The sequence below is a fragment of the Schistocerca cancellata genome, chromosome 2 (genome assembly GCF_023864275.1).
Source record: "Schistocerca cancellata isolate TAMUIC-IGC-003103 chromosome 2, iqSchCanc2.1, whole genome shotgun sequence".
Lineage (NCBI taxonomy): Eukaryota > Metazoa > Arthropoda > Insecta > Orthoptera > Acrididae > Schistocerca > Schistocerca cancellata.
Window position 1 is genome coordinate 141,832,265 of NC_064627.1, and position 24,777 is coordinate 141,857,041.

The following is a 24,777-nucleotide window of genomic DNA, read 5'->3' on the forward strand; positions in this document are numbered from 1 at the left end:
AGAATAAATAACATGATAGATTACGATCCCAACAAAAATACGCGAAGGAGCTCAAGACGTGTATAGACAGCCATCTAAGTATTTCTTGTCCTGATGTCATACCAAAAATGGAAGTGTTGAATCCTAGGCCATTGGCTCTTTGTGGGCAGATTAAGACTCGTACACATGGATTCCCGATACGTCTGGTAATTAATGGTATAGGAAACCCAGGTGAACCTGCCACTAAATACATGCTACAGTTATTACCAAAAAATTTTGTCTATGAAGAAAATTTTGCAATCTCCAATAGAAAAGATTTGATTCGCATTCTAGATGGTAAGACTTTCCCACTTGACTCTGCTTTGCTCTCCTTGGATATTAAAAATCTGTATACTAATGTATCTCTGGATGAAACGGTCCTCATTATAAAACTAAATCCCCTCAGATATCGGCGTCTGAGCTCAGACGAAATAGCAGTCAATCATCTTACTTAGGCTACTTACGTCCTACATTTAATTCACTTTTAATGGTCAGTATTACAAACAGACTGATGATATGGCCATGGGCAATTGTTTAGCTGGGTCTCGCGGATACTTTTGCTAATCATCTGGAATATAAATATTTTAGACAGAACAATGGTCTCTCTCAACAGGTACTATTTACTATTTTATCATCAATATGTAGATGATATTATTATCTTCGATGGCCCTATTTCTAACATTACGTTTCTAGTTGAGGCATTTAATGCCTTAATCGAAAAGATGATGTTCACTCATGAAGCGATGGACCATAAAAGGACACTAACTATTTTAGACCTACAACTTTAGCGTGTTGAGGGAACTACTCGGTTTGACACCCCCAATCCCGGTGTCTTGAAGTTCTATCGATTCAGAATGCACACGCTATGAATGTACTCCAAAATTTAGCTGTTTTACTCCATGTTATGGAATTTAATAACACATTTTGATTCGTTATTTTTTATGTAATCATTTTACCTATTCTTAGTGCTTTATATGGGGATACTTTCATTTTATTATTCCGTGTTGTGTGTCTGCATTGGTTTACTTACATGCATTTTAATTACTAGTTTTACGAAGTTTTATTTTTCGAAAATATGCCTTAAGCTGGTCATGTGCGCCACCAGGGTACTTCTTGCCGCACCATACGTGGTACCTGTACCTCAACTTGTCATAGTAATACTTGTGCGCGTGCCAATATAGACATTGTTCCGTGTACAGCGTGGCCCTATCTTGTACTGCCACGATGGAATCGGCTGGTGTGCTCAAGGTAACATACGATAACTGCCCAAAATTTTACCGCTTTCTCGGTGTTATTCTGGTTGTTTATCTCCTTTCACTAGGTACATTGCATAGTTTAGATGTTTCATGGCAGACGGATTATGTATTCAGCTACCTTGGTTTTTATGTTACATTATATGTGGTTTCATGAGTGATGGGTCACGTATCCAGCTACTTTTACCTAAGTTTTTATTGCTTTTAGTTCACATTGTGTAGACGTACAAGATAGAACCATGCACTTTTCCTCCATTTGTATCTGATTGGTTTCTTGTTTTCATAGACAAACTGATGATTCCCCAAAAGAGTGAAATTATTTATTGACAGTAAATAATTTCACAACCAAGACTATTTTTGTTCGGAAACGATCTAATTTCTTCATTTTTGTGCTTATTTCATATGGGAAAACAACGACTGGAAACCTGAAGCAGTGGTTGAAGCAGTACTTCTGGAGATCTGACAAGGATGGTTTTTCAATTAGCTGTGGGACACAATTTAACAAATCCATCTTGTAAGGCAACACAAAAAGCTTATTTAAGGTGGAAGAAATTCTTCCTAAAAAGGCATCCCGAATTTTGTATGAGAAGGGCAGAAAACCTTTCTATGGCCCAGTTTTGTGGGTTTACAAAGGGAAATGTGGACACGTTTTTCTCCATTTTAAAAGCAGAGCTTGATAGTATTAATTATTTTGCAATGAAGAGATTGGAATTTTTTGTTGTCCAGCATAAGCCTAGAAGAGTCATTGCAGCCAAGGGCAAAGAGCAAGTACAAAAGCTTGCCTCTGCAGAATGTGGAGCAACAATCACTGCAATCACCAGCACGTCAGCAGGTGCGCAATATGTTCCACCAATGCTAATCTTCCCTCAAGAACGGTGCATGAAGAGCCTTCCCTCAAGAAGAGCATGATCTACTCAATGGTGCACCTCCTGGCTCAGTGGTTCCTGCTCAGAGTCCAGATGAGTCAAAGGTCCTCTTTTTATCAAATTGCTTAAGCACTTTATGAACATGAAAAAGCCTACAAAAGACAAGCCACTTGTGCTAATTCTGAATGGGCACTATTCACAGACTCGTAATATAGTCATCAACTAAGTTTGTGCAAATGTCAGCAGGTGCGCAATATGTTCCACCAATGCTAATCTTCCCTCAAGAACGGTGCATGAAGAGCCTTCCCTCAAGAAGAGCATGATCTACTCAATGGTGCACCTCCTGGCTCAGTGGTTCCTGCTCAGAGTCCAGATGAGTCAAAGGTCCTCTTTTTATCAAATTGCTTAAGCACTTTATGAACATGAAAAAGCCTACAAAAGACAAGCCACTTGTGCTAATTCTGAATGGGCACTATTCACAGACTCGTAATATAGTCATCAACTAAGTTTGTGCAAATGTCAGCAGGTGCGCAATATGTTCCACCAATGCTAATCTTCCCTCAAGAACGGTGCATGAAGAGCCTTCCCTCAAGAAGAGCATGATCTACTCAATGGTGCACCTCCTGGCTCAGTGGTTCCTGCTCAGAGTCCAGATGAGTCAAAGGTCCTCTTTTTATCAAATTGCTTAAGCACTTTATTAACATGAAAAAGCCTACAAAAGACAAGCCACTTGTGCTAATTCTGAATGGGCACTATTCACAGACTCGTAATATAGTCATCAACTAAGTTTGTGCAAATGAAATTTCAATAGTTTGTTTTCCACCCCACTTCACCAAGTAAAAGCTTCTCTTTTTGCATTAGCCTGCAGTCATGCAGCAACGGTACAGAAAGTTATCAGTGGTTTTCGCAAGACTGGAATTGCTCCATTCAGCGCAGAGATATTCAACGATGTAGATTACCTGAGTCATTAGCAGGAAACTCGAAATCAAGTCAGAGTGGGAGAGTCATCACAAGAGGCCTTAATGACACTTCTAAGTTGGAAATCCCTGGTCCGAGTGAATTCTCTGAGCCATCTGTTGTTAGTCCAAATGATAGGCTTAGGCTTATCAAAGTTGTTAGCCCGCAACAATCTGCACAATACGAGGTTCACCATTTTCTCGTAATTGACTCTCTACACAAAATTAATGCTCTGGAGTCAAATGGCATATTTAATGGGCCAAATCCTCCCACATCTGTAATGGTAAAGATTGCAAAACAAGGAACAAAATGGAGGCTGCATATGGGAAAAACTGCAGCTGGAAATAAAATGAGAGCTCCTAAACCTAAAAAAAATCAAGATCTCATAATAGAACACCTTCAAAGAAGAAGGACATAGAACCAGATTCATCAAGTGAATGTGATGTCCCCTGTGTGTTGACAGATGATGAGGATGTAGACTGTCATATGTGTGGTAAACCTTTTCAAAAGATATATCATGCCACTTCTTCCTCTTCAGTCAGCTTGGCAGATAACTGGCTTCATAACAACTCTTTGTCACTATCAGGTTCTGGATCGTCCATAATTTTTTCAATATCACACAAGTCTTCTATGTATTCACATTCTTCAGTATAGTCTATTGTATTTTTGTGATGTATATTATTGTGACTGGTTGCCACTGCTTTAACTATCATACTGATTATAAATGCAGTTGCATTTCTGTCCTTTACTGTAATTTCTGCGGATCTTCTTTTGTGTCTGTAATGGCTAACAATCATGCTCACTATATTTGCAGGATTCATTATCACACAATTACATTGACAGTGAGAATAATGTGACAGTACACCACAAACAGATCGATTAACTGCCAACGTTGATGCAATACAGATAGGAGTTACTATTATACTGGTTTCATTGCTCTTGTAATGTCTGTCTGGTTCCTGTAGATGTTGCATCGGACACTTCGTCACGACTTTCGGTACAGTGCAGTGTGTGTCGACCACAGCATACACTGCAAATAACTACATTAGCTACTAGAGGGACACTGTTTACTATGACTACAGTTACCAAAGTCATGATATCGTATCAGACATAGCCCACTATGAGCAGAATATCACATCTCCATAGCTTACACGGTAACTGCAATCACAACTTGTGGTAACTCCCTTGCAAGCATTCATGAGGGAGGTAGGTATATTAAAAGTATTTGCTGGGAAAATGGAACAAGTAATCGTGATACTCAAAGGAAAATAAAACAATAACAGCACTGTATGGTAAAAAGTTTTATTGTGCATACACAAAACACACAATGAAATGTAATAAGAAGACAGCTAAAACTTGGGAATGTGTTCAATCTGCAATAGGACAACTGACATAATTCAGATTGCAGAAGAGAGAAATTTTGGCATAGTCTAGATTTCTCTGCAAATGCCTAGCACTGAATATTTACACTGTAAAGGCCTTTTAGATGCCCCTCTTAACAGGTTTTGGTGAAACATACACCTTGACAGGCTTGCAGAGGTCTAGAAGACACGGGTCAGCATCGGCAGGTGCACGGGCGCGTCGTGCTGCTGTGGCAGCGGCAGTTCCTCCCTCGACAGCAGCGAGGTCGAGAGCTAGTCCTATGTGCAAAGCACACGCCTCACTCCACACTTGGTGAGACACGAGTGCACGCGTCAACAAGCGTGAGGTACCTGCAGTCGTTCCTGGCCGCAGATCTCCTCGTGGCGGGACGAGCAGGTGTGTCTGCTGGTCTGGATAGCGTACCTTGATACGCAACAGCTCGGGAGACTGGAGGTACCGCAGCTCTGCTTCGAGAGGCACACCTAATACAAGCCCAGCAGTGAACTTAAGTGGCGCGTCTGCATCACCTCCTGGTTCACATGCCAAGGTCGCTGTAGTCATTTGAACCTGTGCATAATTGACAATCTTCAGATTCATATTAATTTCACTCAAAAAAAAAAAAAAATATTATGTCAGCAGGTGCGCAATATGTTCCACCAATGCTAATCTTCCCTCAAGAATGGTGCATGAATCAGCTATATTCAGTTTAGTCATCGGAGATTTTATGTATGTATTTGACTGCAATAACCCCTACTTCCTCCCCCCCTCCCCCTTTCTTCTTCACCACACACACATACCTAAAAACAAAGATGATGTGACTTACCAAATGAAAGTGCTGGCAGGTCGACAGACACACAAACGAACACAAACATAGGTATATTTTTCCTTCGTGGAATGTTTCCTTCTATTATAACCATATCATATATATATATATATGCGGATGGATATGTGTGTGTGTGCGCGCGAGTGTATACCTGTCCTTTTTTCCCCCTAAGGTAAGTCTTTCCGCTCCCGGGATTGGAATGACTCCTTACCCTCTCCCTTAAAACCCATATCCTTTTGTCTTTCCCTCTCCTTCCCTCTTTCCTGATGAGGCAACCGTTGGTTGCGAAAGCTAGAATTTTGTGTGTATGTTTGTGTGTCTATCGACCTGCCAGCGCTTTTGTTTGGCAAGTCTCATTATCTTTCTTTTTAAATATATTTTTCCCACGTGGAATGTTTCCCTCTATTATATATATATATATATATATATATATATATATATATATATATATATATATATATATATATATATATATATATATATATATATATATGGTTATAATAGAAGGAAACATTCCACGAAGGAAAAATATATTTAAAAACAAAGATGATGTGACTTACCAAATGAAAGTGCTGGCAGGTCGACAGACACACAAACAAACACAAACATACACACAAAATCCAAGCTTTCGCAACCAACGGTTGCCTCGTCAGGAAAGAGGGAAGGAGAAGGAAAGACAAAAGGATATGGGTTTTAAGGGAGAGGGTAAGGAGTCATTCCAATCCCGGGAGCGGAAAGACTTACCTTAGGGGGAAAAAAGGACAGGTATACACTCGCACACACACACATATCCATCCACACATACACAGACACAAGCAGACATTTGTAAAGGCAAAGAGTTTGGGCAGAGATGTCAGTCGGGACGGAAGTACAGAGGCAAAGATGATGTTGAAAGACAGGTGAGGTATGAGCGGCGGCAGATTGAAATTAGAAATTAGCGGAGATTGAGGCCTGGCGGATAGCGAGAAGAGAGGATATGCTGAAGGGCAAGTTCCCATCTCCGTAGTTCTGACAGGTTGGTGTTAGTGGGAAGTATCCATATAACCCGGACGGTGTAACACTGTGCCAAGATGTGCTGGCCGTGCACCAAGGCATGTTTAGCCACAGGGTGATCCTCATTACCAACAAACACTGTCTGCCTGTGTCCATTCATGCGAATGGACAGTTTGTTACTGGTCATTCCCACATAGAATGCATCACAGTGTAGGCAGGTCAGTTGGTAGATCACGTGGGTGCTTTCACACGTGGCTCTGCCTTTGATTGTGTACACCTTCCGGGTTACAGGACTGGAGTAGGTGGTGGTGGGAGGGTGCATGGGACAGGTTTTACACCGGGGGCGGTTACAAGGGTAGGAGCCAGAGGGTAGGGAAGGTGGTTTGTGGATTTCATAGGGATGAACCAAGAGGTTACGAAGGTTAGGTGGACGGCGGAAAGACACTCTTGGTGGAGTGGGGAGGATTTCATGAAGGATGGATCTCATTTCAGGGCAGGATTTGAGGAAGTTGTATCCCTGCTGGAGAGCCACATTCAGAATCTGATCCAGTCCCGGAAAGTATCCTGTCACAAGTGGGGCACTTTTGTGGTTCTTCTGTGGGAGGTTCTGGGTTTGAGAGGATGAGGAAGTGGCTCTGGTTATTTGCTTCTGTACCAGGTCGGGAGGGTAGTTGCGGGATGCGAAAGCTGTTGTCAGGTTGTTGGTGTAATGCCTCAGGGATTCCGGACTGGAGCAGATTCGTTTGCCACGAAGGCCTAGGCTGTAGGGAAGGGACCGTTTGATGTGGAATGGGTGGCAGCTGTCGTAATGGAGGTACTGTTGCTTGTTGGTGGGTTTGATGTGGACGGACGTGTGAAGCTGCCCATTGGACAGGTGAAGGTCAACATCAAGGAAAGTGGCATTGGATTTGGAGTAGGACCAGGTGAATCTGATGGAACCAAAGGAGTTGAGGTTGGAGAGGAAATTCTGGAGTTCTTCTTCACTGTGAGTCCAGATCATGAAGATGTCATCAATAAATCTGTACCAAACTTTGGGTTGGCAGGCCTGGGTAACCAAGAAGGCTTCCTCTAAGCGACCCATGAATAGGTTGGCGTACGAGGGGGCCATCCTGGTACCCATGGCTGTTCCCTTTAATTGTTGGTATGTCTGGTTTTCAAAAGTGAAGAAGTTGTGGGTCAGGATGAAGCTGGCTAAGGTAATGAGGAAAGAGGTTTTAGGTAGGGTGGCAGGTGATCGGCGTGAAAGGAAGTGCTCCATCGCAGCGAGGCCCTGGACGTGCGGGATATTTGTGTATAAGGAAGTGGCATCAATGGTTACAAGGATGGTTTCTGGGGGTAACGGACTGGGTAAGGATTCCAGGCGTTCGAGAAAGTGGTTGGTGTCTTTGATGAAGGATGGGAGACTGCATGTAATGGGTTGAAGGTGTTGATCCACGTAGGCAGAGATACGTTCTGTGGGGGCTTGGTAACCAGCTACAATGGGGCGGCCGGGATGATTGGGTTTGTGAATTTTAGGGAGAAGGTAGAAGGTAGGGGTGCGGGGTGTCGGTGGGGTCAGGAGGTTGATGGAGTCAGGTGAAAGGTTTTGTAGGGGGCCTAAGGTTCTGAGGATTCCTTGAAGCTCTGCCTGGACATCAGGAATGGGATTACCTTGGCAAACTTTGTATGTGGTGTTGTCTGAAAGCTGACGCAGTCCCTCAGCCACGTACTCCCGACGATCAAGTACCACGGTCGTGGAACCCTTGTCCGCCGGAAGAATGACGATGGACCGGTCAGCCTTCAGATCACGGATAGCCTGGGCTTCAGCAGTGGTGATGTTGGGAGTAGGATTAAGGTTTTTTAAGAAGGATTGAGAGGCAAGGCTGGAAGTCAGAAATTCCTGGAAGGTTTGGAGAGGGTGATTTTGAGGAAGAGGAGGTGGGTCCCGCTGTGACGGAGGACGGAACTGTTCCAGGCAGGGTTCAATTTGGATAGTGTCTCGGGGAGTTGGATCATTAGGGGTAGGATTAGGATCATTTTTCTTCGTGGCAAAGTGATACTTCCAGCAGAGAGTACGAGTGTAGGACAGTAAATCTTTGACGAGGGCTGTTTGGTTGAATCTGGGAGTGGGGCTGAAGGTGAGGCCTTTGGATAGGACAGAGGTTTCGGATTGGGAGAGAGGTTTGGAGGAAAGATTAACTACTGAATTAGGGTGTTGTGGTGCCAGATTGTGTTGATCGGAATTTTGAGGTTTTGGAGGGAGTGGAGCTGGAAGTGGGAGATTGAGTAGATGGGAGAGACTGGGTTTGTGTGCAATGAGAGGTGGTTGAGGTTTGCTGGAAAGGTTGTGAAGGGTGAGTGAGTTGCCTTTCCGGAGGTGGGAAACCAGGAGATTGGATAGTTTTTAGAGGTGAAGGGTGGCATGCTGTTCTAATTGGCGGTTGGCCTGTAGGAGGATGCTCTGAATAGCCGGTGTGGATGTGGGAGAGGAAAGATTGAGGACTTTTATTAAGGATAGGAGTTGACGGGTGTGTTCATTGGCTGAGTTGATGTGTAGGTGAAGGATTAGGTGGGTGAGGGCAATGGATTGTTCAGTTTGGAACTGGTATAGGGACTGATGGAAAGAAGGGTTGCAACCAGAGATGGGAACTTTAAGTGTGAGGCCTTTGGGGGTTATGCCAAATGTCAGACAAGCCTGAGAAAATAAAATATGTGAGCGTAATCTGGCTAGGGTGAAGGCATGCTTGCGGAGGGAATGTAAATAAAACTTAATGGGGTCGTTGTGGGGGTGTTGTGAGGGTGACATGGTATTAGAAGGTGGAAAGTTTAACATGAGGTTGAAATGAAAAAGAAAGATAGAAATATATGGGGAGAGATAAAGGTGAACTAGAAAGCAATTGGAGATCTGGTATGAAAAAAAGGCGAAAAAGTGTTGGTAAAGTTGATCTTGTATTGAACTTGGGTTGGTAGACAGCGATGTGCAAAAAGGTTAGGTGGTTGTGTTGCCGCTAAATCACGTTAAAGGACGGAGAAATTCGGGAAAATTTCGAGAAAATTTCGAAAAAACGTATTAAAGGAGTGGTGTTGTGGTGAAAGATTACGAAAATGGGGCTAACAATTGTAGAAAAAATGACGTTAAAACCTGTGGGGAGCGGCTAAAATGACGTTAAAGGACGGAGAAATTCGAGAAAATTTCGAAAAAACGTATTAAAGGAGTGGTGTTGTGGTGAAAGATTACGAAAATGGGGCTAACAATTGTAGAAAAAATGACGTTAAAACCTGTGGGGAGCGGCTAAAATGATCAGTGATGTGCGAAAAACGGAAGTGGAAATAAAGTTAAAGTTATTAGAAGTAGCCGAAATGGTTGTTAAATACGTGAAAGCAGCTGTTATTGAACTAGAAACGGTGGATTTTATAGCAGCGGTAGTGTTGAAAGCGGAAAATAAAATCTTTTGGTTATGGTTGGGAAGTGGGTTACGTATTGTTGAGCATATATATGGCGGGATAAAATTGTATAGTAGATTACGGTAAAAGGGGGGTGAATACAAAGTGAGACTACTGGTAAAAACAGAAAGAGAAAATAAAGAGAAAAAAGAGAAATAAGACGACAGGAAAGATTTCGAAATGCAAAGGCGACAATAACAAACGTAATTGTTGGGTTCAAATTAATGATACGGTTATAATAGAAGGAAACATTCCACGAAGGAAAAATATATTTAAAAACAAAGATGATGTGACTTACCAAATGAAAGTGCTGGCAGGTCGACAGACACACAAACAAACACAAACATACACACAAAATCCAAGCTTTCGCAACCAACGGTTGCCTCGTCAGGAAAGAGGGAAGGAGAAGGAAAGACAAAAGGATATGGGTTTTAAGGGAGAGGGTAAGGAGTCATTCCAATCCCGGGAGCGGAAAGACTTACCTTAGGGGGAAAAAAGGACAGGTATACACTCGCACACACACACATATCCATCCACACATACACAGACACAAGCAGACATTTGTAAAGGCAAAGAGTTTGGGCAGAGATGTCAGTCGGGACGGAAGTACAGAGGCAAAGATGATGTTGAAAGACAGGTGAGGTATGAGCGGCGGCAGATTGAAATTAGAAATTAGCGGAGATTGAGGCCTGGCGGATAGCGAGAAGAGAGGATATGCTGAAGGGCAAGTTCCCATCTCCGGAGTTCTGACAGGTTGGTGTTAGTGGGAAGTATCCAGATAACCCGGACGGTGTAACACTGTGCCAAGATGTGCTGGCCGTGCACCAAGGCATGTTTAGCCACAGGGTGATCCTCATTACCAACAAACACTGTCTGCCTGTGTCCATTCATGCGAATGGACAGTTTGTTACTGGTCATTCCCACATAGAATGCATCACAGTGTAGGCAGGTCAGTTGGTAGATCACGTGGGTGCTTTCACACGTGGCTCTGCCTTTGATTGTGTACACCTTCCGGGTTACAGGACTGGAGTAGGTGGTGGTGGGAGGGTGCATGGGACAGGTTTTACACCGGGGGCGGTTACAAGGGTAGGAGCCAGAGGGTAGGGAAGGTGGTTTGTGGATTTCATAGGGATGAACCAAGAGGTTACGAAGGTTAGGTGGACGGCGGAAAGACACTCTTGGTGGAGTGGGGAGGATTTCATGAAGGATGGATCTCATTTCAGGGCAGGATTTGAGGAAGTTGTATCCCTGCTGGAGAGCCACATTCAGAATCTGATCCAGTCCCGGAAAGTATCCTGTCACAAGTGGGGCACTTTTGTGGTTCTTCTGTGGGAGGTTCTGGGTTTGAGAGGATGAGGAAGTGGCTCTGGTTATTTGCTTCTGTACCAGGTCGGGAGGGTAGTTGCGGGATGCGAAAGCTGTTGTCAGGTTGTTGGTGTAATGCCTCAGGGATTCCGGACTGGAGCAGATTCGTTTGCCACGAAGGCCTAGGCTGTAGGGAAGGGACCGTTTGATGTGGAATGGGTGGCAGCTGTCGTAATGGAGGTACTGTTGCTTGTTGGTGGGTTTGATGTGGACGGACGTGTGAAGCTGCCCATTGGACAGGTGAAGGTCAACATCAAGGAAAGTGGCATTGGATTTGGAGTAGGACCAGGTGAATCTGATGGAACCAAAGGAGTTGAGGTTGGAGAGGAAATTCTGGAGTTCTTCTTCACTGTGAGTCCAGATCATGAAGATGTCATCAATAAATCTGTACCAAACTTTGGGTTGGCAGGCCTGGGTAACCAAGAAGGCTTCCTCTAAGCGACCCATGAATAGGTTGGCGTACGAGGGGGCCATCCTGGTACCCATGGCTGTTCCCTTTAATTGTTGGTATGTCTGGTTTTCAAAAGTGAAGAAGTTGTGGGTCAGGATGAAGCTGGCTAAGGTAATGAGGAAAGAGGTTTTAGGTAGGGTGGCAGGTGATCGGCGTGAAAGGAAGTGCTCCATCGCAGCGAGGCCCTGGACGTGCGGGATATTTGTGTATAAGGAAGTGGCATCAATGGTTACAAGGATGGTTTCTGGGGGTAACGGACTGGGTAAGGATTCCAGGCGTTCGAGAAAGTGGTTGGTGTCTTTGATGAAGGATGGGAGACTGCATGTAATGGGTTGAAGGTGTTGATCCACGTAGGCAGAGATACGTTCTGTGGGGGCTTGGTAACCAGCTACAATGGGGCGGCCGGGATGATTGGGTTTGTGAATTTTAGGGAGAAGGTAGAAGGTAGGGGTGCGGGGTGTCGGTGGGGTCAGGAGGTTGATGGAGTCAGGTGAAAGGTTTTGTAGGGGGCCTAAGGTTCTGAGGATTCCTTGAAGCTCTGCCTGGACATCAGGAATGGGATTACCTTGGCAAACTTTGTATGTGGTGTTGTCTGAAAGCTGACGCAGTCCCTCAGCCACGTACTCCCGACGATCAAGTACCACGGTCGTGGAACCCTTGTCCGCCGGAAGAATGACGATGGACCGGTCAGCCTTCAGATCACGGATAGCCTGGGCTTCAGCAGTGGTGATGTTGGGAGTAGGATTAAGGTTTTTTAAGAAGGATTGAGAGGCAAGGCTGGAAGTCAGAAATTCCTGGAAGGTTTGGAGAGGGTGATTTTGAGGAAGAGGAGGTGGGTCCCGCTGTGACGGAGGACGGAACTGTTCCAGGCAGGGTTCAATTTGGATAGTGTCTCGGGGAGTTGGATCATTAGGGGTAGGATTAGGATCATTTTTCTTCGTGGCAAAGTGATACTTCCAGCAGAGAGTACGAGTGTAGGACAGTAAATCTTTGACGAGGGCTGTTTGGTTGAATCTGGGAGTGGGGCTGAAGGTGAGGCCTTTGGATAGGACAGAGGTTTCGGATTGGGAGAGAGGTTTGGAGGAAAGATTAACTACTGAATTAGGGTGTTGTGGTGCCAGATTGTGTTGATCGGAATTTTGAGGTTTTGGAGGGAGTGGAGCTGGAAGTGGGAGATTGAGTAGATGGGAGAGACTGGGTTTGTGTGCAATGAGAGGTGCACGGCCAGCACATCTTGGCACAGTGTTACACCGTCCGGGTTATCTGGATACTTCCCACTAACACCAACCTGTCAGAACTCCGGAGATGGGAACTTGCCCTTCAGCATATCCTCTCTTCTCGCTATCCGCCAGGCCTCAATCTCCGCTAATTTCTAATTTCAATCTGCCGCCGCTCATACCTCACCTGTCTTTCAACATCATCTTTGCCTCTGTACTTCCGTCCCGACTGACATCTCTGCCCAAACTCTTTGCCTTTACAAATGTCTGCTTGTGTCTGTGTATGTGTGGATGGATATGTGTGTGTGTGCGAGTGTATACCTGTCCTTTTTTCCCCCTAAGGTAAGTCTTTCCGCTCCCGGGATTGGAATGACTCCTTACCCTCTCCCTTAAAACCCATATCCTTTTGTCTTTCCTTCTCCTTCCCTCTTTCCTGACGAGGCAACCGTTGGTTGCGAAAGCTTGGATTTTGTGTGTATGTTTGTGTTTGTTTGTGTGTCTGTCGACCTGCCAGCACTTTCATTTGGTAAGTCACATCATCTTTGTTTTTAAATATATTTTTCCTTCGTGGAATGTTTCCTTCTATTATAACCGTATCATTAATTTGAACCCAACAATTACGTTTGTTATTGTCGCCTTTGCATTTCGAAATCTTTCCTGTCGTCTTATTTCTCTTTTTTCTCTTTATTTTCTCTTTCTGTTTTTACCAGTAGTCTCACTTTGTATTCACCCCCCTTTTACCGTAATCTACTATACAATTTTATCCCGCCATATATATGCTCAACAATACGTAACCCACTTCCCAACCATAACCAAAAGATTTTATTTTCCGCTTTCAACACTACCGCTGCTATAAAATCCACCGTTTCTAGTTCAATAACAGCTGCTTTCACGTATTTAACAACCATTTCGGCTACTTCTAATAACTTTAACTTTATTTCCACTTCCGTTTTTCGCACATCACTGATCATTTTAGCCGCTCCCCACAGGTTTTAACGTCATTTTTTCTACAATTGTTAGCCCCATTTTCGTAATCTTTCACCACAACACCACTCCTTTAATACGTTTTTTCGAAATTTTCTCGAATTTCTCCGTCCTTTAACGTCATTTTAGCCGCTCCCCACAGGTTTTAACGTCATTTTTTCTACAATTGTTAGCCCCATTTTCGTAATCTTTCACCACAACACCACTCCTTTAATACGTTTTTTCGAAATTTTCTCGAAATTTTCCCGAATTTCTCCGTCCTTTAACGTGATTTAGCGGCAACACAACCACCTAACCTTTTTGCACATCGCTGTCTACCAACCCAAGTTCAATACAAGATCAACTTTACCAACACTTTTTCGCCTTTTTTTCATACCAGATCTCCAATTGCTTTCTAGTTCACCTTTATCTCTCCCCATATATTTCTATCTTTCTTTTTCATTTCAACCTCATGTTAAACTTTCCACCTTCTAATACCATGTCACCCTCACAACACCCCCACAACGACCCCATTAAGTTTTATTTACATTCCCTCCGCAAGCATGCCTTCACCCTAGCCAGATTACGCTCACATATTTTATTTTCTCAGGCTTGTCTGACATTTGGCATAACCCCCAAAGGCCTCACACTTAAAGTTCCCATCTCTGGTTGCAACCCTTCTTTCCATCAGTCCCTATACCAGTTCCAAACTGAACAATCCATTGCCCTCACCCACCTAATCCTTCACCTACACATCAACTCAGCCAATGAACACACCCGTCAACTCCTATCCTTAATAAAAGTCCTCAATCTTTCCTCTCCCACATCCACACCGGCTATTCAGAGCATCCTCCTACAGGCCAACCGCCAATTAGAACAGCATGCCACCCTTCACCTCTAAAAACTATCCAATCTCCTGGTTTCCCACCTCCGGAAAGGCAACTCACTCACCCTTCACAACCTTTCCAGCAAACCTCAACCACCTCTCATTGCACACAAACCCAGTCTCTCCCATCTACTCAATCTCCCACTTCCAGCTCCACTCCCTCCAAAACCTCAAAATTCCGATCAACACAATCTGGCACCACAACACCCTAATTCAGTAGTTAATCTTTCCTCCAAACCTCTCTCCCAATCCGAAACCTCTGTCCTATCCAAAGGCCTCACCTTCAGCCCCACTCCCAGATTCAACCAAACAGCCCTCGTCAAAGATTTACTGTCCTACACTCGTACTCTCTGCTGGAAGTATCACTTTGCCACGAAGAAAAATGATCCTAATCCTACCCCTAATGATCCAACTCCCCGAGACACTATCCAAATTGAACCCTGCCTGGAACAGTTCCGTCCTCCGTCACAGCGGGACCCACCTCCTCTTCCTCAAAATCACCCTCTCCAAACCTTCCAGGAATTTCTGACTTCCAGCCTTGCCTCTCAATCCTTCTTAAAAAACCTTAATCCTACTCCCAACATCACCACTGCTGAAGCCCAGGCTATCCGTGATCTGAAGGCTGACCGGTCCATCGTCATTCTTCCGGCGGACAAGGGTTCCACGACCGTGGTACTTGATCGTCGGGAGTACGTGGCTGAGGGACTGCGTCAGCTTTCAGACAACACCACATACAAAGTTTGCCAAGGTAATCCCATTCCTGATGTCCAGGCAGAGCTTCAAGGAATCCTCAGAACCTTAGGCCCCCTACAAAACCTTTCACCTGACTCCATCAACCTCCTGACCCCACCGACACCCCGCACCCCTACCTTCTACCTTCTCCCTAAAATTCACAAACCCAATCATCCCGGCCGCCCCATTGTAGCTGGTTACCAAGCCCCCACAGAACGTATCTCTGCCTACGTGGATCAACACCTTCAACCCATTACATGCAGTCTCCCATCCTTCATCAAAGACACAAACCACTTTCTCGAACGCCTGGAATCCTTACCCAGTCCGTTACCCCCAGAAACCATCCTTGTAACCATTGATGCCACTTCCTTATACACAAATATCCCGCACGTCCAGGGCCTCGCTGCGATGGAGCACTTCCTTTCACGCCGATCACCTGCCACCCTACCTAAAACCTCTTTCCTCATTACCTTAGCCAGCTTCATCCTGACCCACAACTTCTTCACTTTTGAAAACCAGACATACCAACAATTAAAGGGAACAGCCATGGGTACCAGGATGGCCCCCTCGTACGCCAACCTATTCATGGGTCGCTTAGAGGAAGCCTTCTTGGTTACCCAGGCCTGCCAACCCAAAGTTTGGTACAGATTTATTGATGACATCTTCATGATCTGGACTCACAGTGAAGAAGAACTCCAGAATTTCCTCTCCAACCTCAACTCCTTTGGTTCCATCAGATTCACCTGGTCCTACTCCAAATCCAATGCCACTTTCCTTGATGTTGACCTTCACCTGTCCAATGGGCAGCTTCACACGTCCGTCCACATCAAACCCACCAACAAGCAACAGTACCTCCATTACGACAGCTGCCACCCATTCCACATCAAACGGTCCCTTCCCTACAGCCTAGGCCTTCGTGGCAAACGAATCTGCTCCAGTCCGGAATCCCTGAGGCATTACACCAACAACCTGACAACAGCTTTCGCATCCCGCAACTACCCTCCCGACCTGGTACAGAAGCAAATAACCAGAGCCACTTCCTCATCCTCTCAAACCCAGAACCTCCCACAGAAGAACCACAAAAGTGCCCCACTTGTGACAGGATACTTTCCGGGACTGGATCAGATTCTGAATGTGGCTCTCCAGCAGGGATACAACTTCCTCAAATCCTGCCCTGAAATGAGATCCATCCTTCATGAAATCCTCCCCACTCCACCAAGAGTGTCTTTCCGCCGTCCACCTAACCTTCGTAACCTCTTGGTTCATCCCTATGAAATCCACAAACCACCTTCCCTACCCTCTGGCTCCTACCCTTGTAACCGCCCCCGGTGTAAAACCTGTCCCATGCACCCTCCCACCACCACCTACTCCAGTCCTGTAACCCGGAAGGTGTACACAATCAAAGGCAGAGCCACGTGTGAAAGCACCCACGTGATCTACCAACTGACCTGCCTACACTGTGATGCATTCTATGTGGGAATGACCAGTAACAAACTGTCCATTCGCATGAATGGACACAGGCAGACAGTGTTTGTTGGTAATGAGGATCACCCTGTGGCTAAACATGCCTTGGTGCACGGCCAGCACATCTTGGCACAGTGTTACACCGTCCGGGTTATCTGGATACTTCCCACTAACACCAACCTGTCAGAACTCCGGAGATGGGAACTTGCCCTTCAGCATATCCTCTCTTCTCGCTATCCGCCAGGCCTCAATCTCCGCTAATTTCTAATTTCAATCTGCCGCCGCTCATACCTCACCTGTCTTTCAACATCATCTTTGCCTCTGTACTTCCGTCCCGACTGACATCTCTGCCCAAACTCTTTGCCTTTACAAATGTCTGCTTGTGTCTGTGTATGTGTGGATGGATATGTGTGTGTGTGCGAGTGTATACCTGTCCTTTTTTCCCCCTAAGGTAAGTCTTTCCGCTCCCGGGATTGGAATGACTCCTTACCCTCTCCCTTAAAACCCATATCCTTTTGTCTTTCCTTCTCCTTCCCTCTTTCCTGACGAGGCAACCGTTGGTTGCGAAAGCTTGGATTTTGTGTGTATGTTTGTGTTTGTTTGTGTGTCTGTCGACCTGCCAGCACTTTCATTTGGTAAGTCACATCATCTTTGTTTTTAAATATATTTTTCCTTCGTGGAATGTTTCCTTCTATTATAACCGTATCATTAATTTGAACCCAACAATTACGTTTGTTATTGTCGCCTTTGCATTTCGAAATCTTTCCTGTCGTCTTATTTCTCTTTTTTCTCTTTATTTTCTCTTTCTGTTTTTACCAGTAGTCTCACTTTGTATTCACCCCCCTTTTACCGTAATCTACTATACAATTTTATCCCGCCATATATATGCTCAACAATACGTAACCCACTTCCCAACCATAACCAAAAGATTTTATTTTCCGCTTTCAACACTACCGCTGCTATAAAATCCACCGTTTCTAGTTCAATAACAGCTGCTTTCACGTATTTAACAACCATTTCGGCTACTTCTAATAACTTTAACTTTATTTCCACTTCCGTTTTTCGCACATCACTGATCATTTTAGCCGCTCCCCACAGGTTTTAACGTCATTTTTTCTACAATTGTTAGCCCCATTTTCGTAATCTTTCACCACAACACCACTCCTTTAATACGTTTTTTCGAAATTTTCTCGAATTTCTCCGTCCTTTAACGTCATTTTAGCCGCTCCCCACAGGTTTTAACGTCATTTTTTCTACAATTGTTAGCCCCATTTTCGTAATCTTTCACCACAACACCACTCCTTTAATACGTTTTTTCGAAATTTTCTCGAAATTTTCCCGAATTTCTCCGTCCTTTAACGTGATTTAGCGGCAACACAACCACCTAACCTTTTTGCACATCGCTGTCTACCAACCCAAGTTCAATACAAGATCAACTTTACCAACACTTTTTCGCCTTTTTTTCATACCAGATCTCCAATTGCTTTCTAGTTCACCTTTATCTCTCCCCATATATTTCTATCTTTCTTTTTCATTTCAACCTCATGTTAAACTTTCCACCTTCTAATACCATGTCACCCTCACAACACCCCCACAACGACCCCATTAAGTTTTATTTACATTCCCTCCGCAAGCATGCCTTCACCCTAGCCAGATTACGCTCACATATTTTATTTTCTCAGGCTTGTCTGACATTTGGCATAACCCCCAAAGGCCTCACACTTAAAGTTCCCATCTCTGGTTGCAACCCTTCTTTCCATCAGTCCCTATACCAGTTCCAAACTGAACAATCCATTGCCCTCACCCACCTAATCCTTCACCTACACATCAACTCAGCCAATGAACACACCCGTCAACTCCTATCCTTAATAAAAGTCCTCAATCTTTCCTCTCCCACATCCACACCGGCTATTCAGAGCATCCTCCTACAGGCCAACCGCCAATTAGAACAGCATGCCACCCTTCACCTCTAAAAACTATCCAATCTCCTGGTTTCCCACCTCCGGAAAGGCAACTCACTCACCCTTCACAACCTTTCCAGCAAACCTCAACCACCTCTCATTGCACACAAACCCAGTCTCTCCCATCTACTCAATCTCCCACTTCCAGCTCCACTCCCTCCAAAACCTCAAAATTCCGATCAACACAATCTGGCACCACAACACCCTAATTCAGTAGTTAATCTTTCCTCCAAACCTCTCTCCCAATCCGAAACCTCTGTCCTATCCAAAGGCCTCACCTTCAGCCCCACTCCCAGATTCAACCAAACAGCCCTCGTCAAAGATTTACTGTCCTACACTCGTACTCTCTGCTGGAAGTATCACTTTGCCACGAAGAAAAATGATCCTAATCCTACCCCTAATGATCCAACTCCCCGAGACACTATCCAAATTGAACCCTGCCTGGAACAGTTCCGTCCTCCGTCACAGCGGGACCCACCTCCTCTTCCTCAAAATCACCCTCTCCAAACCTTCCAGGAATTTCTGACTTCCAGCCTTGCCTCTCAATCCTTCTTAAAAAACCTTAATCCTACTCCCAACATCACCACTGCTGAAGCCCAGGCTATCCGTGATCTGAAGGCTGACCGGTCCATCGTCATTCTTCCGGCGGACAAGGGTTCCACGACCGTGGTACTTGATCGTCGGGAGTACGTGGCTGAGGGACTGCGTCAGCTTTCAGACAACACCACATACAAAGTTTGCCAAGGTAATCCCATTCCTGATGTCCAGGCAGAGCTTCAAGGAATCCTCAGAACCTTAGGCCCCCTACAAAACCTTTCACCTGACTCCATCAACCTCCTGACCCCACCGACACCCCGCACCCCTACCTTCTACCTTCTCCCTAAAATTCACAAACCCAATCATCCCGGCCGCCCCATTGTAGCTGGTTACCAAGCCCCCACAGAACGTATCTCTGCCTACGTGGATCAACACCTTCAACCCATTACATGCAGTCTCCCATCCTTCATCAAAGACACCAACCACTTTCTCGAACGCCTGGAATCCTTACCCAGTCCGTTACCCCCAGAAACCATCCTTGTAACCATTGATGCCACTTCCTTATACACAAATATCCCGCACGTCCAGGGCCTCGCTGCGATGGAGCACTTCCTTTCACGCCGATCACCTGCCACCCTACCTAAAACCTCTTTCCTCATTACCTTAGCCAGCTTCATCCTGACCCACAACTTCTTCACTTTTGAAAACCAGACATACCAACAATTAAAGGGAACAGCCATGGGTACCAGGATGGCCCCCTCGTACGCCAACCTATTCATGGGTCGCTTAGAGGAAGCCTTCTTGGTTACCCAGGCCTGCCAACCCAAAGTTTGGTACAGATTTATTGATGACATCTTCATGATCTGGACTCACAGTGAAGAAGAACTCCAGAATTTCCTCTCCAACCTCAACTCCTTTGGTTCCATCAGATTCACCTGGTCCTACTCCAAATCCAATGCCACTTTCCTTGATGTTGACCTTCACCTGTCCAATGGGCAGCTTCACACGTCCGTCCACATCAAACCCACCAACAAGCAACAGTACCTCCATTACGACAGCTGCCACCCATTCCACATCAAACGGTCCCTTCCCTACAGCCTAGGCCTTCGTGGCAAACGAATCTGCTCCAGTCCGGAATCCCTGAGGCATTACACCAACAACCTGACAACAGCTTTCGCATCCCGCAACTACCCTCCCGACCTGGTACAGAAGCAAATAACCAGAGCCACTTCCTCATCCTCTCAAACCCAGAACCTCCCACAGAAGAACCACAAAAGTGCCCCACTTGTGACAGGATACTTTCCGGGACTGGATCAGATTCTGAATGTGGCTCTCCAGCAGGGATACAACTTCCTCAAATCCTGCCCTGAAATGAGATCCATCCTTCATGAAATCCTCCCCACTCCACCAAGAGTGTCTTTCCGCCGTCCACCTAACCTTCGTAACCTCTTGGTTCATCCCTATGAAATCCACAAACCACCTTCCCTACCCTCTGGCTCCTACCCTTGTAACCGCCCCCGGTGTAAAACCTGTCCCATGCACCCTCCCACCACCACCTACTCCAGTCCTGTAACCCGGAAGGTGTACACAATCAAAGGCAGAGCCACGTGTGAAAGCACCCACGTGATCTACCAACTGACCTGCCTACACTGTGATGCATTCTATGTGGGAATGACCAGTAACAAACTGTCCATTCGCATGAATGGACACAGGCAGACAGTGTTTGTTGGTAATGAGGATCACCCTGTGGCTAAACATGCCTTGGTGCACGGCCAGCACATCTTGGCACAGTGTTACACCGTCCGGGTTATCTGGATACTTCCCACTAACACCAACCTGTCAGAACTCCGGAGATGGGAACTTGCCCTTCAGCATATCCTCTCTTCTCGCTATCCGCCAGGCCTCAATCTCCGCTAATTTCTAATTTCAATCTGCCGCTGCTCATACCTCACCTGTCTTTCAACATCATCTTTGCCTCTGTACTTCCGTCCCGACTGACATCTCTGCCCAAACTCTTTGCCTTTACAAATGTCTGCTTGTGTCTGTGTATGTGTGGATGGATATGTGTGTGTGTGCGAGTGTATACCTGTCCTTTTTTCCCCCTAAGGTAAGTCTTTCCGCTCCCGGGATTGGAATGACTCCTTACCCTCTCCCTTAAAACCCATATCCTTTTGTCTTTCCTTCTCCTTCCCTCTTTCCTGACGAGGCAACCGTTGGTTGCGAAAGCTTGGATTTTGTGTGTATGTTTGTGTTTGTTTGTGTGTCTGTCGACCTGCCAGCACTTTCATTTGGTAAGTCACATCATCTTTGTTTTTAAATATATTTTTCCTTCGTGGAATGTTTCCTTCTATTATAACCGTATCATTAATTTGAACCCAACAATTACGTTTGTTATTGTCGCCTTTGCATTTCGAAATCTTTCCTGTCGTCTTATTTCTCTTTTTTCTCTTTATTTTCTCTTTCTGTTTTTACCAGTAGTCTCACTTTGTATTCACCCCCCTTTTACCGTAATCTACTATACAATTTTATCCCGCCATATATATGCTCAACAATACGTAACCCACTTCCCAACCATAACCAAAAGATTTTATTTTCCGCTTTCAACACTACCGCTGCTATAAAATCCACCGTTTCTAGTTCAATAACAGCTGCTTTCACGTATTTAACAACCATTTCGGCTACTTCTAATAACTTTAACTTTATTTCCACTTCCGTTTTTCGCACATCACTGATCATTTTAGCCGCTCCCCACAGGTTTTAACGTCATTTTTTCTACAATTGTTAGCCCCATTTTCGTAATCTTTCACCACAACACCACTCCTTTAATACGTTTTTTCGAAATTTTCTCGAATTTCTCCGTCCTTTAACGTCATTTTAGCCGCTCCCCACAGGTTTTAACGTCATTTTTTCTACAATTGTTAGCCCCATTTTCGTAATCTTTCACCACAACACCACTCCTTTAATACGTTTTTTCGAAATTTTCTCGAAATTTTCCCGAATTTCTCCGTCCTTTAACGTGATTTAGCGGCAACACAACCACCTAACCTTTTTGCACATCGCTGTCTACCAACCCAAGTTCAATACAAGATCAACTTTACCAACACTTTTTCGCCTTTTTTTCATACCAGATCTCCAATTGCTTTCTAGTTCACCTTTATCTCTCCCCATATATTTCTATCTTTCTTTTTCATTTCAACCTCATGTTAAACTTTCCACCTTCTAATACCATGTCACCCTCACAACACCCCCACAACGACCCCATTAAGTTTTATTTACATTCCCTCCGCAAGCATGCCTTCACCCTAGCCAGATTACGCTCACATATTTTATTTTCTCAGGCTTGTCTGACATTTGGCATAACCCCCAAAGGCCTCACACTTAAAGTTCCCATCTCTGGTTGCAACCCTTCTTTCCATCAGTCCCTATACCAGTTCCAAACTGAACAATCCATTGCCCTCACCCACCTAATCCTTCACCTACACATCAACTCAGCCAATGAACACACCCGTCAACTCCTATCCTTAATAAAAGTCCTCAATCTTTCCTCTCCCACATCCACACCGGCTATTCAGAGCATCCTCCTACAGGCCAACCGCCAATTAGAACAGCATGCCACCCTTCACCTCTAAAAACTATCCAATCTCCTGGTTTCCCACCTCCGGAAAGGCAACTCACTCACCCTTCACAACCTTTCCAGCAAACCTCAACCACCTCTCATTGCACACAAACCCAGTCTCTCCCATCTACTCAATCTCCCACTTCCAGCTCCACTCCCTCCAAAACCTCAAAATTCCGATCAACACAATCTGGCACCACAACACCCTAATTCAGTAGTTAATCTTTCCTCCAAACCTCTCTCCCAATCCGAAACCTCTGTCCTATCCAAAGGCCTCACCTTCAGCCCCACTCCCAGATTCAACCAAACAGCCCTCGTCAAAGATTTACTGTCCTACACTCGTACTCTCTGCTGGAAGTATCACTTTGCCACGAAGAAAAATGATCCTAATCCTACCCCTAATGATCCAACTCCCCGAGACACTATCCAAATTGAACCCTGCCTGGAACAGTTCCGTCCTCCGTCACAGCGGGACCCACCTCCTCTTCCTCAAAATCACCCTCTCCAAACCTTCCAGGAATTTCTGACTTCCAGCCTTGCCTCTCAATCCTTCTTAAAAAACCTTAATCCTACTCCCAACATCACCACTGCTGAAGCCCAGGCTATCCGTGATCTGAAGGCTGACCGGTCCATCGTCATTCTTCCGGCGGACAAGGGTTCCACGACCGTGGTACTTGATCGTCGGGAGTACGTGGCTGAGGGACTGCGTCAGCTTTCAGACAACACCACATACAAAGTTTGCCAAGGTAATCCCATTCCTGATGTCCAGGCAGAGCTTCAAGGAATCCTCAGAACCTTAGGCCCCCTACAAAACCTTTCACCTGACTCCATCAACCTCCTGACCCCACCGACACCCCGCACCCCTACCTTCTACCTTCTCCCTAAAATTCACAAACCCAATCATCCCGGCCGCCCCATTGTAGCTGGTTACCAAGCCCCCACAGAACGTATCTCTGCCTACGTGGATCAACACCTTCAACCCATTACATGCAGTCTCCCATCCTTCATCAAAGACACCAACCACTTTCTCGAACGCCTGGAATCCTTACCCAGTCCGTTACCCCCAGAAACCATCCTTGTAACCATTGATGCCACTTCCTTATACACAAATATCCCGCACGTCCAGGGCCTCGCTGCGATGGAGCACTTCCTTTCACGCCGATCACCTGCCACCCTACCTAAAACCTCTTTCCTCATTACCTTAGCCAGCTTCATCCTGACCCACAACTTCTTCACTTTTGAAAACCAGACATACCAACAATTAAAGGGAACAGCCATGGGTACCAGGATGGCCCCCTCGTACGCCAACCTATTCATGGGTCGCTTAGAGGAAGCCTTCTTGGTTACCCAGGCCTGCCAACCCAAAGTTTGGTACAGATTTATTGATGACATCTTCATGATCTGGACTCACAGTGAAGAAGAACTCCAGAATTTCCTCTCCAACCTCAACTCCTTTGGTTCCATCAGATTCACCTGGTCCTACTCCAAATCCAATGCCACTTTCCTTGATGTTGACCTTCACCTGTCCAATGGGCAGCTTCACACGTCCGTCCACATCAAACCCACCAACAAGCAACAGTACCTCCATTACGACAGCTGCCACCCATTCCACATCAAACGGTCCCTTCCCTACAGCCTAGGCCTTCGTGGCAAACGAATCTGCTCCAGTCCGGAATCCCTGAGGCATTACACCAACAACCTGACAACAGCTTTCGCATCCCGCAACTACCCTCCCGACCTGGTACAGAAGCAAATAACCAGAGCCACTTCCTCATCCTCTCAAACCCAGAACCTCCCACAGAAGAACCACAAAAGTGCCCCACTTGTGACAGGATACTTTCCGGGACTGGATCAGATTCTGAATGTGGCTCTCCAGCAGGGATACAACTT

At 45.4% G+C, this 24,777-nt stretch overlaps 1 protein-coding gene across 1 annotated transcript in view; it reads right to left on the reverse strand.

The window, feature by feature from the left end:
• Window positions 1-4,380: 4,380 nt before the first annotated feature.
• The window catches only part of LOC126161424 (integrator complex subunit 4), a 134,775-nt gene continuing 114,378 nt past the window's right edge, over window positions 4,381-24,777 (reverse strand). The window contains exon 17 of the mRNA XM_049917223.1: window positions 4,381-5,023. Coding sequence (XP_049773180.1) covers window positions 4,577-5,023 — 447 coding nt within the window. The 3' untranslated portion in view covers window positions 4,381-4,576. The remainder of the gene's footprint in view (window positions 5,024-24,777) is intronic.